Source organism: Nerophis lumbriciformis, linkage group LG21 (assembly GCF_033978685.3).
Source record: "Nerophis lumbriciformis linkage group LG21, RoL_Nlum_v2.1, whole genome shotgun sequence".
Classification (NCBI taxonomy): domain Eukaryota; kingdom Metazoa; phylum Chordata; class Actinopteri; order Syngnathiformes; family Syngnathidae; genus Nerophis; species Nerophis lumbriciformis.
In genome coordinates, this window is record NC_084568.2 from 27,793,210 (window position 1) to 27,810,000 (window position 16,791).

The 16,791-nt window shown below is 41.7% G+C and overlaps 1 protein-coding gene across 1 annotated transcript in view; it reads left to right on the forward strand.

The window, feature by feature from the left end:
* The window catches only part of casd1 (CAS1 domain containing 1), a 77,448-nt gene that overhangs the window by 45,242 nt on the left and 15,415 nt on the right, over positions 1-16,791 (forward strand). The window contains exons 8-15 of the mRNA XM_061982520.2: positions 412-626; positions 7,016-7,435; positions 9,237-9,326; positions 9,398-9,517; positions 9,589-9,745; positions 9,801-9,880; positions 15,883-15,984; positions 16,056-16,196. Of these exons, the coding sequence (XP_061838504.2) occupies positions 412-626; positions 7,016-7,435; positions 9,237-9,326; positions 9,398-9,517; positions 9,589-9,745; positions 9,801-9,880; positions 15,883-15,984; positions 16,056-16,196 (1,325 nt within the window). The remainder of the gene's footprint in view (positions 1-411; positions 627-7,015; positions 7,436-9,236; positions 9,327-9,397; positions 9,518-9,588; positions 9,746-9,800; positions 9,881-15,882; positions 15,985-16,055; positions 16,197-16,791) is intronic.

Below are 16,791 nucleotides of genomic sequence, written 5' to 3' on the forward strand. Positions count from 1 at the left end.
TGATTGTGAACGATAGGCAAAATAAAAAGTGCACTTCGCCTTTAACAGTTAATGAGCAAGTAAATTAGTAATTGTTTTGAGAAAATAACCCAACTGGAAATAAACTTAATTAATCTTCCCACATACATCAGCAGCTAAATTAGGAGCCTTTGTAACCTATTTGGAAATGCTTCTATTATCATTTATATGGCAAATAATATATTGTGATGGTTTTCCTGGAAATCTGCAATATACAGTATATTTATTGCCTGATAGATTTGAGGCAATATCGCCCATCCGTATTGTAGAACTTTAAATAAGGTCACAAATCTTAGAAACTCCTATGCTTATTGTCACCCTATTTGATCTTTGCGCCAAAAAACGCCAATTGAACCTGACACTAAGTTATCTACTTTTACCTCTAACCTGTAGACCCCGTCAATGAGGAGGTGTTGAGCAAGGACAGGAAGATGATCACCAACCAACAGCTGGAGAAGTACAATGAAGCGGCAGTGGACGCGCTCGGCGGCAGCAAACGTCTTGACAGTTCGCGGGTCAAGCTGATGTCTGCAAAACGCCAGGCAGCGTTAGAGACAATTGACCAGACGAGCGATGGACTACACATGCCTGAAAGCACCGTAGATGTGGTAGGTTGGATTCAAGTCATGTTCATTCAAAGGTCATATCTGACAGACACTGTTTCAACACAAGATTCAGTGCAAGACCGGTATGGAAACTAAACATGTCCGTCTGACCTAGTCCTGCTGGTGGCAGTATTGAGCTTTACAAGTATGTTTTTTAACACGAAGAGCAAGCGATGTCATCTGCTACATTTGGTAGCTCACCTCTCCACGTGACCCTAATGCCATCTGACTGTAACAGCGAAAATGGCGACAGCATGGATGTCCATCAAACGAGTCGTGTCAGCTCTCTGACTGACTTAAGCGGGGTACACACAAACTGGCTGTTTTTGTCCTCATTTGACCTCTTCCGACCAAAGACCGAAAGCGCCTGATGAGCTTATGTCTTATAAGAGGGTGGTCTAAGGTGTATTCGGAGTGAATTTGTCCCCATAATTGGCTGTAAATGGGTAGGGGCCAACAATCGTCAACAGCTAATCATGTCTGTGGGGTACGCGGGCGCCTCCCGAGTCATGAATGGTGACGTGGTACAGAAAGTAGCCAATCAAGGAAGGTTAAAAAAGAAAAAGCATTGCAGCTATTTTACTGAGATCGTACTTACCCCGAGCTCACCCAGTAGAGGATAAAGTTTGTGTTCATGCTTTCTTCATTTCTTTTTAGTTTGGGATTTTTTTTAATTTTTTTTTAGAAATCACCATAATTTCCTCCTTTCGATGTCCTCTTCTATGATGACTGTTTTTCCGCTCTTTGCTACGTTCCAACGATGCTGCTAGCGGTGGGTGATACTGTACATTTTGGTATAGATCAGATACCAGGTTGATACAGGAAACTGATACTGACACTTTTTGACTTGAAACGTCGTGCTCGTTGAATAATTTTGTGAATTTGCCTCAAGTTAGTTGACTATGACACGGATGCCCAAAGTGAGGCCTGCGACCGAGTCATTTTGTTAGGCCCGCCAAAGGATGGCTTTCCATTTTGTATACGTAGTCACAATGCCATCTTTCAGGCTAACACAATTATTGATGGCTGACTAGTTAGCGTCTATCCAGAGCCGGCCCTCCCTACGCAGATCACGCACTCTGAGTTGGGCCCCGCCATTCACATAGGTCCTATTTTGCATGAACAGACATGTAAAATGTCAATCAATAATTGCTCTGCTCATGTTGTAACCCATTTCATCAGCGTATCAGCAGGAAATAGGCACTGACACTACCCATAGCCACATAGGTTTATTTGTCAAAAATATATGTTTCCCTGTCAGTTGGATGGCAAATCGACATAAAGGCTAACAGGCATATATTTCCCCGTTAGCCTATATGTCGATGTGTCATTGACCGGTCTAGCATGCTAAACATTTGTTGCAGGAACATATTAGCTTTGTTAGACAAGATCATAGACTGTATTGGACAATATAGTTTACATACCAAATGTCCATTTCCATTTATTACAAGTAATAAGAAAACGTAAATGCCTGACTTACCTATCAAGGAGGAAATAAGCAAGTTTGGCATCAGATGAAAAAATCTTCACCGCCTTCAATCGTCTCCATCTTTCAAATCCTTGTTTTGTTCCTCGCTTTGTCATGAATAAGTTGAGAATCGGAATGATGCCTTTTAGATTTACTAAGGTCTGACATGTTTAGTAACTTTACCAGTGGCAGTAACTCGACTAAGAGGGCGGTGGGTAACTGGCAACTTGGATGTGACACACTCACAGACTTTCTAATTGGTCGAACAGCGGGGCATCGAAATTAAAACAATAACAAGATTTCGGGGCTGGAAATCAAATTTTAAAATGAGCATATCCCGGCTGAACTACTGTTATCAGTTATAAAGTTATTCGAAAATAACATGATTTATTAATGCCTTTTGACAATCAGGGCCATTTAATGATGACTTGACATGAAATTATTACATATGGCACCTTTTAATATAAGAAAAAATAAATAAATAAACTTTTATTTAAGTTATACATATCATAACTACCCCAAGAGGGACAAGCGGTAGAAAATGGATAGATGGATATCTATTCTAACTCAAATCCGTTATAAAAACAGACAACTAACATACAAACCCCGTTTCCATATGAGTTGGGAAATTGTGTTAGATGTAAATATAAACGGAATACAGTGATTTGCAAATCCTTTTCAACCCATATTCAATTGAATGCACTACAAAGACAAGATATTTGATGTTCAAACTCATAAACTTTTTTTTTTTTTGCAAATAATAATTAACTTAGAATTTCATGGCTGCAACACATGCCAAAGTAGTTGGGAAAGGGCATGTTCACAACTGTGTTACAGTGGTGAACATGCCCAAGCTTTTAACAACACTCAGTAAACGTTTGGGAACTGAGGAGACACATTTTTTAAGCTTCTCAGGTGGAATTCTTTCCCATTCTTGCTTGATGTACAGCTTAAGTTGTTCAACAGTCCGGGGGTCTCCATTGTGGTATTTTAGGCTTCATAATGCGCCACACATTTTCAATGGGAGACAGGTCTGGACTACAGGCAGGCCAGTCTAGTACCCGCATTCTTTTACTATGAAGCCACGTTGATGTAACACGTGGCTTGGCATTGTCTTGCTGAAATAAGCAGGGGCGTCCATGGTAACGTTGCTTGGATGGCAACATATGTTGCTCCAAAACCTGTATGTACATTTCAGCATTAATGGCACCTTCACAGATGTGTAAGTTACCCCTGTCTCGGGCACTAATACACCCCCATACCATCACAGATGCTGGCTTTTCAACTTTGCGCCTATAACAATCCGGATGGTTCTTTTCCTCTTTGGTCCGGAGGACACAACGTCCACAGTTTCCAAAAACAATTTGAAATGTGGACTCGTCAGACCACAGAACACTTTTCCACTTTGTATCAGTCCATCTTAGATGAGCTCAGGCCCAGCGAAGCCGACGGCGTTCCCGGGTGGTCTTGATAAACGGTTTTCGCCTGGCATAGGAGAGTTTTAACTTGCACTTACAGATGTAGCGGCCAACTGTAGTTACTGACAGTGGGTTTCTGAAGTGTTCCTGAGCCCATGTGGTGATATCCTTTATACACTGATGTCGCTTGTTGATGCAGCACAGCCTGAGGGATCGAAGGTCACGGGCTTAGCTGCTTACGTGCAGTGATTTCTTCAGATTCTCTGAACCCTTTGATGATATTATGGACCGTAGATGGTGAAATCCCTAAATTCCTTGCAATAGCTGGTTGAGAAAGGTTTTTCTTAAACTGTTCAACAATTTGCTCACGCATTTGTTGACAAAGTGGTGAGCATCCTTGTTTGTGAATGATTGAGCATTTCATGGAATCTACTTTTATACCCAATCATGGCACCCACCTGTTCCCAATTTGCCTGTTCACTTGTGGGATGTTCCAAATAAGTGTTTGATGAGCATTCCTCAACTTTATCAGTATTTATTGCCACCTTTCCCAACTTCTTTGTCACGTGTTGCTGGCATCAAATTCTAAAGTTAATTATTATTTGCAAAAAAAAAAATGTTTATCAGTTTGAACATCAAATATGTTGTCTTTGTAGCATATTCAACTGAATATGGGTTGAAAATGATTTGCAAATCATTGTATTCCGTTTATATTTACATCTAGCACAATTTCCCAACTCATATGGAAACGGGGTTTGTATATGGGTTGAGCTGGGCATAGAAATAAACTTTTGTAATTGGGTTAAAATGCTGTGAAATAGTGGCGTAATGCACTATCCAACCATCCAACCATTTTTCTACCGCTTGTCCCTTTTGAGGTCGCGGGGGGTGCTGGAGCATATCTCAGCTGCTATCAAGCGGTAGGCGCGGTACAGCCTAGACAAGTGTAAATGCACTAAATTCACTAAATTACCTTAAATAAAGTTAATTAAAAATGATAAATCACTTTAATCAAATTAAATAATACATTTGATAGGGTGGATGGATGGATGGATGGATGGATGGAAGGATCAACTAAAATGGCGTACAGATAACAAAAACTATAGGTTGTAATGCCCCTTTCTGTCTGCATCATTATGACTTATGGACTACAACCAAGATGTCGGGTTTATTAGTAAAAACTACAAAATTAAAATGGCCGCCGGATATGACGTATACGGTACTTTCTATTTAAAGTTAAAAGTTAAAGTACCCATGATTGTCACACACACACTAGGTGTGGCAAAATTATTCTCTGCATTTGACCCATCACCCTTGACCACCCCCTGGGAGGTGAGGGGAGCAGTGAGCAGCAGCAGCGGTGGACGCGCGGGGAATTAATTTAACCCCCAATTCCGACCCTTGATGCTGAGTGTCAAGCAGGGAGGTAATGGGTCCCATTTTTATAGTCTTTGGAATGACTCGGCCGGTTTGAACCCACAACCTACCGATCTTAGAGCGACACTTTAGACCACGCCCTATGAGTGTGATGTCACCCCTCTAATAGCTCCCCCCGAATTGGTGCTATGTGGAAGCCACACCCACTTCCTGGGGGAGTCAAAACCCTAACCCCCTGCCCCACTTTCGGGTCATAAATCAATTAGGCCCCGCAGCTTCTGCTGACCCCCCTTTTTTTGTGCTTCTCCATTCTTCTGACAGTATTAGCTAAATCAATACATCAATTCGATATGCATAGCATGTTAGCAGGGTTTCCCCTTAATGAATTTGATTGTGGCGGGGCGCCACGACTTGATATTAGTCGCCACACCTAACACAATAAAGTAATATAATGTATTGTAGCGTCCAGAAGAAAACAAAGCTTCTGTTTTTTTAAGCTTTTATTGCCAATTTTTTGCCAACAACGGGTCCAATTCCAGCAAGTATTTCCTTCATACACACACGTCTGTCTCCGTGTTTCACTCCTTGACACACAACACTTGTTCATTGTCCGCCGACACAGAGAATGACCATGGGAAAAATTACTATCATAACACACTAACATACACATTACAGTATGAATAGCTAAATATAGTTTATTATTTGCGCACTATTGACTAATGATGCACCAAAAATTTGACCGGAGGCAGCGTGTCAGCGCTGTGGATCTGCTCTAATAAATTTGATACTACTAACATAAGATAATATGTTAGTTGCAATCTTCACAATTTAAGATGACACTAGCGGCTTTTAATGAGAGAAAGGCTTCCAGCAGCACAAAGCAAGTGTGACGTCAGGCTCTCTGCAGCTCACTTTTGGTCAAGGATATGGTGCGACAGAATCTAAACACAAGTACAGTCTCCAATAAAACCAGAAATAGATGCTGGATTTGTTGCTGGTCCTTTTTATTAAAGAGAGAGTAGAGTAGTCACTTTTTTTGGAGAGATTTATCCAATCTTTTTAGTCAAAAGGATTGGAGAAATCTCTGAAAAAAAATTGTCAACAATGTACATTGTACAATAAGCAGCAATTAAAAAATACAACAAAACCCCCGGCGATCAATAAAGTACTTTCTATTCTATTCTATTCTAAAACGATATTGTGTAATAAAAAATATATATGTTAATACTATAGTTAATAACAGATTTGTTTTAAATGTATAGTGGCGACTTGTCCAGGGTGTACCCCGCCTTCCGCCCGAATGCAGCTGTTGGAAATGGATGGATGGTATATTCACATTTGTTTGCTTTTTAAAGAATACATGCATCAAAGCAAACTATGTGATTACGTCATATTTGGCACTTTAAGGGAAACCCTGTGTTAGCATAACAAGATGTCATAAAATGGAGATATATGTAACATAAAGTAATTCACCTCGTTGGCTGCATGCTATATGAAGGAATTAGCTGGAAAGTGTTCTTCTGTGTGTCAGTTGCAACAAAGTGGGACAGCAGCACAACAATTCTGGTAAACGTCACTTCAAAATAAAAGCATCTTTAAACATGAAAATAATACCATACATTTGGTGCTTTTAGTTGAAAATGAAACCTGCATATAAAAAATAAAAAAACAATTACTGTAACAAATGTAATAAAAATAATCATTAGAAATGTAAACAAAACAACTAAAATAACTAACCTGACATGTAGATATTTATGAAAAGTAATACGCTGCAGTCACATAACTTTGAGGAAAATCGAGTAATTTGCTGGACTACAACCAAAGTATTGATCCTACCATCCAATACCATCCAATACTATGTATATTTAGACGGGTACTTTTTTCCCAGGCAAAAGTTTGTGCTTGAGGACTAGAATATGGCTCCATGGTCATGTGTGTGCGTGCTGGTATTGTCGTAGTGTACATCAAGATCCAAACTGCTCAATGCCTGATTGTCTTTGTGTGGGGTGGAAATACCTCTTAAGATTCAGAAAGTCTTTGTGTGTATCAGCCTAAACCAAGCACGCTGGAGCTATTGCTCATCCAGAGAAACAGTCTTACTACACATAAACATTGATGTGTTGATTCAGGGAGCCATGGTGCTGATGAACGCTGTGTGCAACAAGCTCCTGAGGCCTATCGATGGCTCCTGCTGCCAGACGTTACCACCACCCAACCTCTTCCAGAAACTATGCGCCTGCTTCTTCGTGGGCTCTGCCCTCGTCCTCCTGACCCTCCACATCCTCGGCAACAACCGCCAACATCGGCCTGTTCCGCCGGACGTGGAGAGTCTTGGAGAGAAAAAGCCATCGACAGCAGCAGGCCCTCTGGGTCTGAAGGCACCGTTCCAGGCCTTGTGCAGGATGGGAGTCATCATGGCGTACTTTTACCTTTGTGACCGGGCCGACGTGTTCATGAAGGAGCAGAAGTTCTACACACACTCCACGTTCTTCATTCCGCTCATCTATATATTTGTCCTGGGGGTGTTCTACAGCGAGAACAGCAAAGAGGTAAGACTGCACTTTTTGGACATAACTTAAGTTGAACTGCACTTTTTTTTTAATGTTGCATGTCGTTCACAATCCTTACAATCCAGGAACATGTGTTTTTTAATGCATTCCAGTTAGTAATACACAGCAAGTATGAGGTGGCTAGCAATAAAGCTCAAGGGAGTTGCACCTATAAAACAACCAAAATAACTCAATTTACATGTCGTATATGACAAAGCAAGTATTAGCAATATTGTTGTTATTATAAGCACTAAAGCCAAGGAACTGTCATCATTTAAGGTATTCATAATAATTGCATTTTCAAGCTAAACCCCAAGTAAGAAAAGTTGCAGCTTGGTGTTGGTTAGAACAAAGTAGAAGGTTGGGATGTTTGTGTAAATGCTGTTAAATATAGTAACCCACTCCAATTTGTGGTTCAGCTTTAAACTGAAATGGTTTGTGTTTTCAATGTTAACATCAACTTAAAGTAGTTTGATGCCTTGTCAGATCACTTTACTTTTTCCATATTGTGTGATATTCCAGCCTTATTGCTGTCATTGCTGCCAAAGGTGCATCAACAAGGTATTGAGCAAAAGCTGTGAAAGCTTTTCAATACTTTGGTTTTAAAAGTCATTGAGAAGACATACACTTTTACAAATAGGGAAAACAAACATTTATAAAAACAACAGTTTCAATAATAATAATATAGTCAACAAAAGGTTTTTAATGTTTTCAACCCAAAATGTACTTGTAAAAAAATTCTATAAAAAAAAAAAATATATATATATATTTTTAAATGGTTGTCAAATATTATGAGTCAATTCAGAATCCATCCATTTTCCATCCATTTTCAACCGTTTGTCCCTTTCGGGGTTGGAATAAATTTAAATTGCGATTTGGATGTGAATCTTTGTTTTTTAACACCCCTTAAGGTTGTAGCAATGGGAGTTAATTTAAACTATTTTCCCTAAAAATGCAGGTGACTTTTCAAATGATGCTACAGATTAGCAGTAATGCTACTTTTTGTAGCAACGCTTTTGCCCCGCACTTGACAAATTACGGTTGTCTGTTCGACATATTCCCGCTTGAAGTCAAACCACCACCAGACGATGGACCCCGTGCTGTTTTTCTTGGGAATTAATTCTTCCTTCATTTGTTAACAGATTCGCACCTTCTTTCTCTCGTATTACCACCCGCACCACAGCTAACGTTACCCATGCCGCTACCTCTCTGCTCCACGAGGGCGCATACGTATGTGACGTATGTAAGAAGGTGCGCTTGTTTTATGTCTCTGTGAGAAGGAGAGACAACAAAGAGTGAGAAACGCCTGTAGTGTAATGCCCGCAGCTAAAAGCAACTGCGTGAGAACGTATACTCGAATATTACGATATAGTCATTTTCTATATCGCACAGAGACAAACCCGCGATATATCGAGTATATCGATATATCGCCCAGCCCTAAATGTGTCCAATGTTCTTTTTCACCATTAGTCTTGAAATGCAACGCCTTCAGAAATGTTCATGTAATTAAACACATTTTTAAATAAATCATTTGTAGTTACATATTTATTGAGAACAATAATTGTATTCATGTTTAATCCATTTATTTTGTCTGGGACATGTAAAAAGCACATAGTTTTGTTCAAGTGGCTAAAGCAGTCGGAAGAAGCAGAGCTTGCCTGCTCTACCAGTTTAGTTTATCATTAAACAAGTCTTATTTTGTAGCACAGAACGAATGTACTGAATCATGTATTCTTTGTGTAACTTTACAGTAGGAGTTGTAGCATGTGACAAGTACAGACTTACTTCTTTGTCTTTGCAGAGCAAACTATTGAATCGTGATCAAACAGACGAGTGGAAAGGCTGGATGCAGCTGGTCATCCTCATCTATCACGTGTCGGGAGCAAGCGCTGTGAGTCAGAAAACAATGTTTGTGGTCAAGCACACTTGGGAACAGTTGACTTGAAAGGTCTATTCTTCTAGTTTGTTCCCGTCTACATGCACGTGCGCGTGCTGGTCGCCGCTTACCTTTTCCAGACGGGCTATGGACACTTTTCCTTCTTTTGGCTGAAAGGAGACTTTGGACTATACAGAGTGTGCCAGGTGAGGTTGCAGCGACTTGGTCGCCATGAGCGCAGTCATTTCAAAATGGGGATGCTTTTCCTTTCCCGCAGGTTCTTTTCCGTCTCAACTTCCTGGTGTTGATTTTGTGCGTGGTGATGGACAGGCCATACCAGTTCTATTACTTTGTCCCACTCGTCACCTTCTGGTTTGTTGTCATCTACGGCACGCTGGCCATGTGGCCACAGATCCTGCAGAAGCGAGCTAACAGTAAGTGAGCAGACAGACGTTGAAACACTTCTACTCATTCTTCTCTTGTGTGCAGCGAGCGGCATGTGGCATCTTGGTGTCCTGGCCAAGCTTCTGGGCCTTCTGGTCTTCATCTCTGTCTTTGCCTTCTCACAGGTCAGTGACATGGCAACACTTTTCATTAGTGATATGCCATTCAACAGCCGCCCATTTAGTATCAAGCCATTTTTGTGAAAAAGTATTCAATGAATGCCATTGGCCATGAATTACCTTTAATGCCGATCACCTGTGGCTGACCAGCGGCCAATTACATAGGATAGGTTAGACTTTCCTTTATCCCACAATGGGGAAATGACGACGTTGCAGTGCAGGGTTTTTACATACACTAACACAAGTAAAGCGTAATGAAAAAAATAAATAAATACAGGCCTCAAATTTTAACTTTTTAAGGTCAAGGCAAGTGTTTCCTTAAAGGAGGGCTCATATTTTAGGGCACTTAGGCAAGTTGGAAGGGCACGAAGGCAAACATTACTTTCTTTCGAGGCAGGGGCACAAAAGCATATATATATATATATATATATATATATATATATATATATATATATATATATATATATATATATATATATATATATATATATATATATATGTATGTATGTATGTATGTATGTATGTATGTATGTATGTATGTGTGTATATATATATGTATACACATATATATGTATATACTGTATATACACATATATATGTATGTATATATAAATATGTATATATATATATGTATATATACACATATATATGTTTATGTATGTATATATGTATGTATATATATATATATATATATATATATATATATATATATATAATGTATACACATATATGTATATACTGTATATATGTATATATATAAATATGTATATATACACATACAGGTAAAAGTCAGTAAATTTGAATATTTTAAAAAACTTGATTTATTTCAGTAATTGCATTCAAAAGGTGTAACTTGTACATTATATTTATTCATTGCACACAGACTGATGCATTCAAATGTTTATTTCATTTAATTTTGATGATTTGAAGTGGCAACAAATGAAAATCCAAAATTCCGTGTGTCACAAAATTAGAATATTACTTAAGGCTAATACAAAACAGGGATTTTTAGAAATGTTGGCCAACTGAAAAGTATGAAAATGAAAAATATGAGCATGTACAATACTCAATACTTGGTTGGAGCTCCTTTTGCCTCAATTACTGCGTTAATGCGGCGTGGCATGGAGTCGATGAGTTTCTGGCACTGCTCAGGTGTTATGAGAGCCCAGGTTGCTCTGATAGTGGCCTTTAACTCTTCTGCGTTTTTGGGTCTGGCATTCTGCATCTTCCTTTTCACAATACCCCACAGATTTTCTATGGGGCTAAGGTCAGGGGAGTTGGCGGGCCAATTTAGAACAGAAATACCATGGTCCGTAAACCAGGCACGGGTAGATTTTGCGCTGTGTGCAGGCGCCAAGTCCTGTTGGAACTTGAAATCTCCATCTCCATAGAGCAGGTCAGCAGCAGGAAGCATGAAGTGCTCTAAAACTTGCTGGTAGACGGCTGCGTTGACCCTGGATCTCAGGAAACAGAGTGGACCGACACCAGCAGATGACATGGCACCCCAAACCATCACCCAACCATGCAAATTTTGCATTTCCTTTGGAAATCGAGGTCCCAGAGTCTGGAGGAAGACAGGAGAGGCACAGGATCCACGTTGCCTGAAGTCTAGTGTAAAGTTTCCACCATCAGTGATGGTTTGGGGTGCCATGTCATCTGCTGAAATTTTTTAGGGCATTACGGCAAGTGAGAAGGGCGGTCGCGGCACTTGCCGTGGTTAAATTCCATCCATCATCCATACATCCATTTCCTTCCGCTTATCCGAGGTCGGGTCAAGGGGGCAGCAGCCTAAGCAGAGAAGTCCAGCCACTTCTTCCAGCTCCTCCCGGGGGATCCCGAGGCGTTCCCAGGCCAGCCGGGAGACATAGTCTTCTCAATGTGTCCTGGATCTTCCCCGTGCCCTAAACACCTCCCTAGAGAGGCGTTCGGGTGGCATCCTGACCAGATGCCCGAACCACCTCATCAGGCTCCTCTCGATGTGGAGGAGCAGCGGCTTTACATTGAGCTCCGCCCGGATGACAGAGCTTCTCACCCTATCTGTAAGGGAGAACCGCGCCACCCGGCGGAGGAAGCTAATTTCGGCCGCTTGTACCCGTGATCTTAAATTAAAATAAAACCCTGTAAACACTACATATTACTCAGCAATATGTATAGCTAGAAGATAAATACAACAAAAAAACAAGAAAATAGATCCCAGTAATGACTAAAGTGTGTTGTAAAGTCTTATGGCTGTGGGTAGAAAGGACCTGCGGTAGAGCTCCTTCTTGCACTGTGGATGTAATAGTGTGTTGCTGAAGGAGCTACTCAGGGCCTCCACACTGTGCATGGGCTGAGAGGGATTGGACATTATGGATGGTCAGCATTCTTCTGTCAGCCACCTCCTCAATGCTGTCTAGTGAGCAGCCTAGGACGGAGTCAGCTTTTTAAAGGCCTACTGAAACCCACTACTACGACCACGAAGCCTGATAGTTTATACATCAATGATGAAATCTTAACATTGCAACACATGCCAATACGGCCGGGTTAGCTTACTAAAGTGCAATTTTAAATTTTGCGCGAAATATCCTGCTGAAAACGTCTCGGTATGATGACGCCTGCACGTGACGTCACGGATTGTAGAGGACATTTTGGGACAGCATGGTGGCCAGCTATTAAGTCGTCTGTTTTCATCGCAAAATTCCACAGTATTCTGGACATCTGTGTTGGTGAATCTTTTGCAATTTGTTCAATGAACAATGGAGACAGCAAAGAAGAAAGCCGCAATACACCGCTGGAAGCAGTGTATTGCGGCAGGTGTTGTGCCGAATAACGCACCCCCGCCGTAGAATGCACCCCCTGACTGTTGTGCCGGATAACACAGCCGGTGTTTCATTGTTTACATTCCCGAAAGATGACAGTCAAGCTTTACCATTGGCCTGTGGAGAACTGGGACAACAGAGACTCTTACCAGGAGGACTTTGAGTTGGATGCGCAGACGCGGTACCGTGAGTACGCATGCAGCTGCGGCTTCCAAATACATTTGATCGCTTGCCCGTACGTGCGTGCCGCTATGTGCATGTCACGTACGTAACTTTGGGGACTTTGGGGAAATATATGTGCTGTATGAATTTTGGGGAGGTGAACGGTACTTTGGGCTGTGGGATTGAGTGTGTTGTGCAGGTGTTTGAGTTGTATTGGCGGGTTATATGGAGGGGGGAGGTGTTTGTTATGCGGGATTCATTTGTGGCATATTAAATATAAGCCTGGTTGTGTTGTGGCTAATAGAGTATATATATGTCTTGTGTTTATTTACTGTTTTAGTCATTCCCAGCTGAATATCAGGTCCCACCCGCCTCTCACAGCATCTTCCCTATCTGAATCGCTCCCACTGCCCTCTAGTCCTTCACTCTCACTTTCCTCATCCACGAATCTTTCATCCTCTCTCAAATTAATGGGGAAATCGTCGCTTTCTCGGTCCGAATCGCTCTCGCTGCTGGTGGCCATGATTGTAAACAATGTGCGGATGTGAGGAGCTCCACAACCTGTGACGTCACGCGCATATTGTCTGCTACTTCCGGTACAGGCAAGGCTTTTTTGTCAGCGACCAAAAGTTGCGAACTTTATCGTCGATGTTCTCTACTAAATCCTTTCAGCAAAAATATGGCAATATCGCGAAATGATCAAGTATGACACATAGAATGGACCTGCTATCCCCGTTTAAATAAGAAAATCGCATTTCAGTAGGCCTTTAAGTCTGTTTCTGTCTCTAAGCGTGCTGCCCACCCGAGCAAACGACAGCATAGAACACCGCAGAAGCAGTGTCCTTAAAAGTGCGCTGCAGTGACCTGCACACCCCGAAAGACCTCAGTCTCCTTAAGAGGTGTAGACCACTTTGACCCCTCTTGTACACAGCGTTCAAATTGTGAGTCCAGTCCAGTTTTTGGTTGAAGTGAACATCCAGGTATTTAAATGAGTCCACTACTTCTACATCTGATCCCTGAATGTTCACTGGTGTGTGTGGTGGAGCTGACCGCCGCAAGTCAGCGTGAACAGGTAAGGTGAGAGCACAGTCACTGTGCTGAAAACTACCACGTCTGAAGAACAGTTACGCACTCAGTTACTGCAGCCTGTCCAGGATGTAGTTAATGATCCATGCAGCCAGGCGATGGTCCACTCCCGCCTCTTTCAAGCACTGGAGAAGTCAACCAACATACTCTCACCGCAGGTGGGTGGGGGCTCAATGCAGCAGTAGGCAAACTGCAAGCTGCCAATTGCTGTCCCTGTCTGCGCGCAAAGGTGGCTGAGGATGATCCACTCCATGGTTCTTGATGAAGTGGGAGGTCAGGGCAACAGGTCTGAAGTCGTTTGTCTCCTTGGAATGAGGTGTTATAGGGATTGGAACCACACAGGACTTCTTCCAGAGTGTAGGGACTTTTTCTAGGCTGAGGCTCAGGTTAAAAATGTAGTAAACCACAACAGTTACCTGGTCTGCACATTCCCTGAGTAGCCTGGAACTGATGCCATCTTGGCTTGTAGCTTTCCTGACCTTGTTCCTTCCCAACTCCCTCCTCACTTGATGGGAGTGTTGGGTGGGTGAACTGGACTGGTGGGCTGTCTGAGAGGGGTGGACCATGCTAAGGTGGGCAAGTGTGGATGTGAAGGGGTTGCAGTGGGGCCAGAGTCAAACCTGTTGAAAAAGACTTTGAGTTTTTTGGCCCACTCTTGGTCACCAGAAGCTTGGTAACCTCTTCCGTGACCTGAAATCTCTTCCAAGCTGGTCCACACTTCACGAATGTTGTTTTTTTCTTTCATCTGTTGTTCCAGTTTTTGTTTGTAGTTCTTTACTCCTCCTGATCTTGACTCTTCTCAGCTCCTCCTTGTTTCCTTGGGTGAAAGACCGCTTCTTCTCGTTCAGTAGGGCCTTCATCTCAGTGGTGACCCAGGGTTTATTGTTAGGAAAACACCGGACCATCTTGGAGGTCACAGTGTTTTCCACACAAGTTTATATATCCTGTGATGCACTCAGTTTGAGGGTGGATGTCCTCTCCTTGTGGGCTGCAGAGCACATCCCAGTCTGTGTCCCTAACTGCTCACCTGCATCCTCCGTCCACTTCTGGGATGTGATGTGGCACAAGATGAAGAAACTTGGGGCAGGGGGTGGGCTGTGTATGCATACATCCACCTTCATTGTGGCAAACAAACATTTCTTTGTCAAAACTATTGTTAAAAATTGTGACAAATGCTACTTTCCAGGGTTGAAGGGCGTTTTTTTTCCCCATTGTATTTATATTTTCTTTCACTCGACTTGGTGGATTGGTCCTCATACTATATCTGAAGAAAAAACAACCTGTTCGTCCACTTGGTTTAAAAGGTGACAATGCATCTTTTTATGAGGGTTATAGTAGCAACTAGGGATCATGTCGATGGACCACCGTCGAGTGTCGGATGATTTTCTTGAAAAAGTATGTTTTAATGCCGCTCACCTCTCTCTGGCTGTAGTCCCTAGCTGGCAAGCGACTAGCAGCTAATTGTGTGTCTCTATACACAGTGTGGAGCGCTCCCCTAAGCTGATAATAATCAACTACTGTACATATCTTAATACCCTGCTGTTAGTATCATTATCAATAGAGGGCAAGCTAAGAGCAACACTAAGCAATAGCGTTTTGTAAAGTGTATGTAGAACCATGTTACAGCAGAAAGGAAGCAGATTTTAACAGGAAATTACCGAAATAAAAGTCCAGAGATAGATAGATGTGTCAGCATTAAAAGAGGAGGGCAGATTGATACGACGGGTAGAATCAATATAAAATCAATACTAGCGATTAGGTCGACATATTTATTTTCACCAATTTTGTTTTTCTTAACGCTTAGAAATTCACGACACAATTTACTGGACACAGGATCAATTTAGTCATTGTGTACTATGGACAATATTGTTATTCACCATAAATACATGGAAAATGTACAGTTTAGGACATGTGATCGGTATGGGCTGATGTCACATCACATGACCTCATCTCTGCTTGCAGGGTTTCTTTGACAGCATCTTCTCAGTCTGGCCCCTCTCCAAACTGTTTGAGCTCAACGGAAGCATCCATGAATGGTGGTTTAGATGGAAGCTGGACAGATTTGTAAGTGGCTGACGACATCCAACACAATGCAGACTTGCATGTAGCAAACGTGCCGTCGTGTTATGTTGCAGGCGGTGATACACGGCATGTTGTTTGCCCTCATCTACCTGCTGCTGCAGAAGCGCCAGGTGCTGTCCGAGGGCAAAGGAGAGACACTGTTTTCGGCCAGGATCTCCAACCTGCTCCTCTTCTTCTCTGTCATCACCTTCATCGTAAGACAATGTTTCAATATGTTATACATGGACACACACGTAATGCCTGTTACCATATACAATCACTCATAAACGACGCCCAGATTATTTTACGTACTCTGTTATCATTTGTTTAAGCCCTGCTATACGTGTATAGCTTAATAGATAGATAGATAGTACTTTATTGATTCCTTCAGGAGAGTTCCTTCAGGAAAATTAAAATTAAAATTCCAGCAGCAGTGTACAGAATTGAGATCGAATTTAAAAAGTAAAAAGTAAATAATGGGGGTATAAATGGAAACAAAATAGAAAAATATTACAATAGAATAAAAATAAAAAGCAACAATGAAAATACAAATATAACAGTAAAATAAGAATATAACAAGAGAAACTAGGCAGTAGTGACCATGTTATGAAAAAGTATTGCACTGTTATTGTTTTGCATCCCCTGTCATCCTAGTACACCCCCCCCCCCCCCTCCCAGAGAGGAGTTGTACAGTCTAATGGCATGTGGGACAAAGGAGTTTTTTAGTCTATTAGTCCTGCACTTGGGATGAAGTAGTCCAGCACTTAACAGGCTCCTCTGGCTACTGATAACGGTATGCAGAAGGTGACT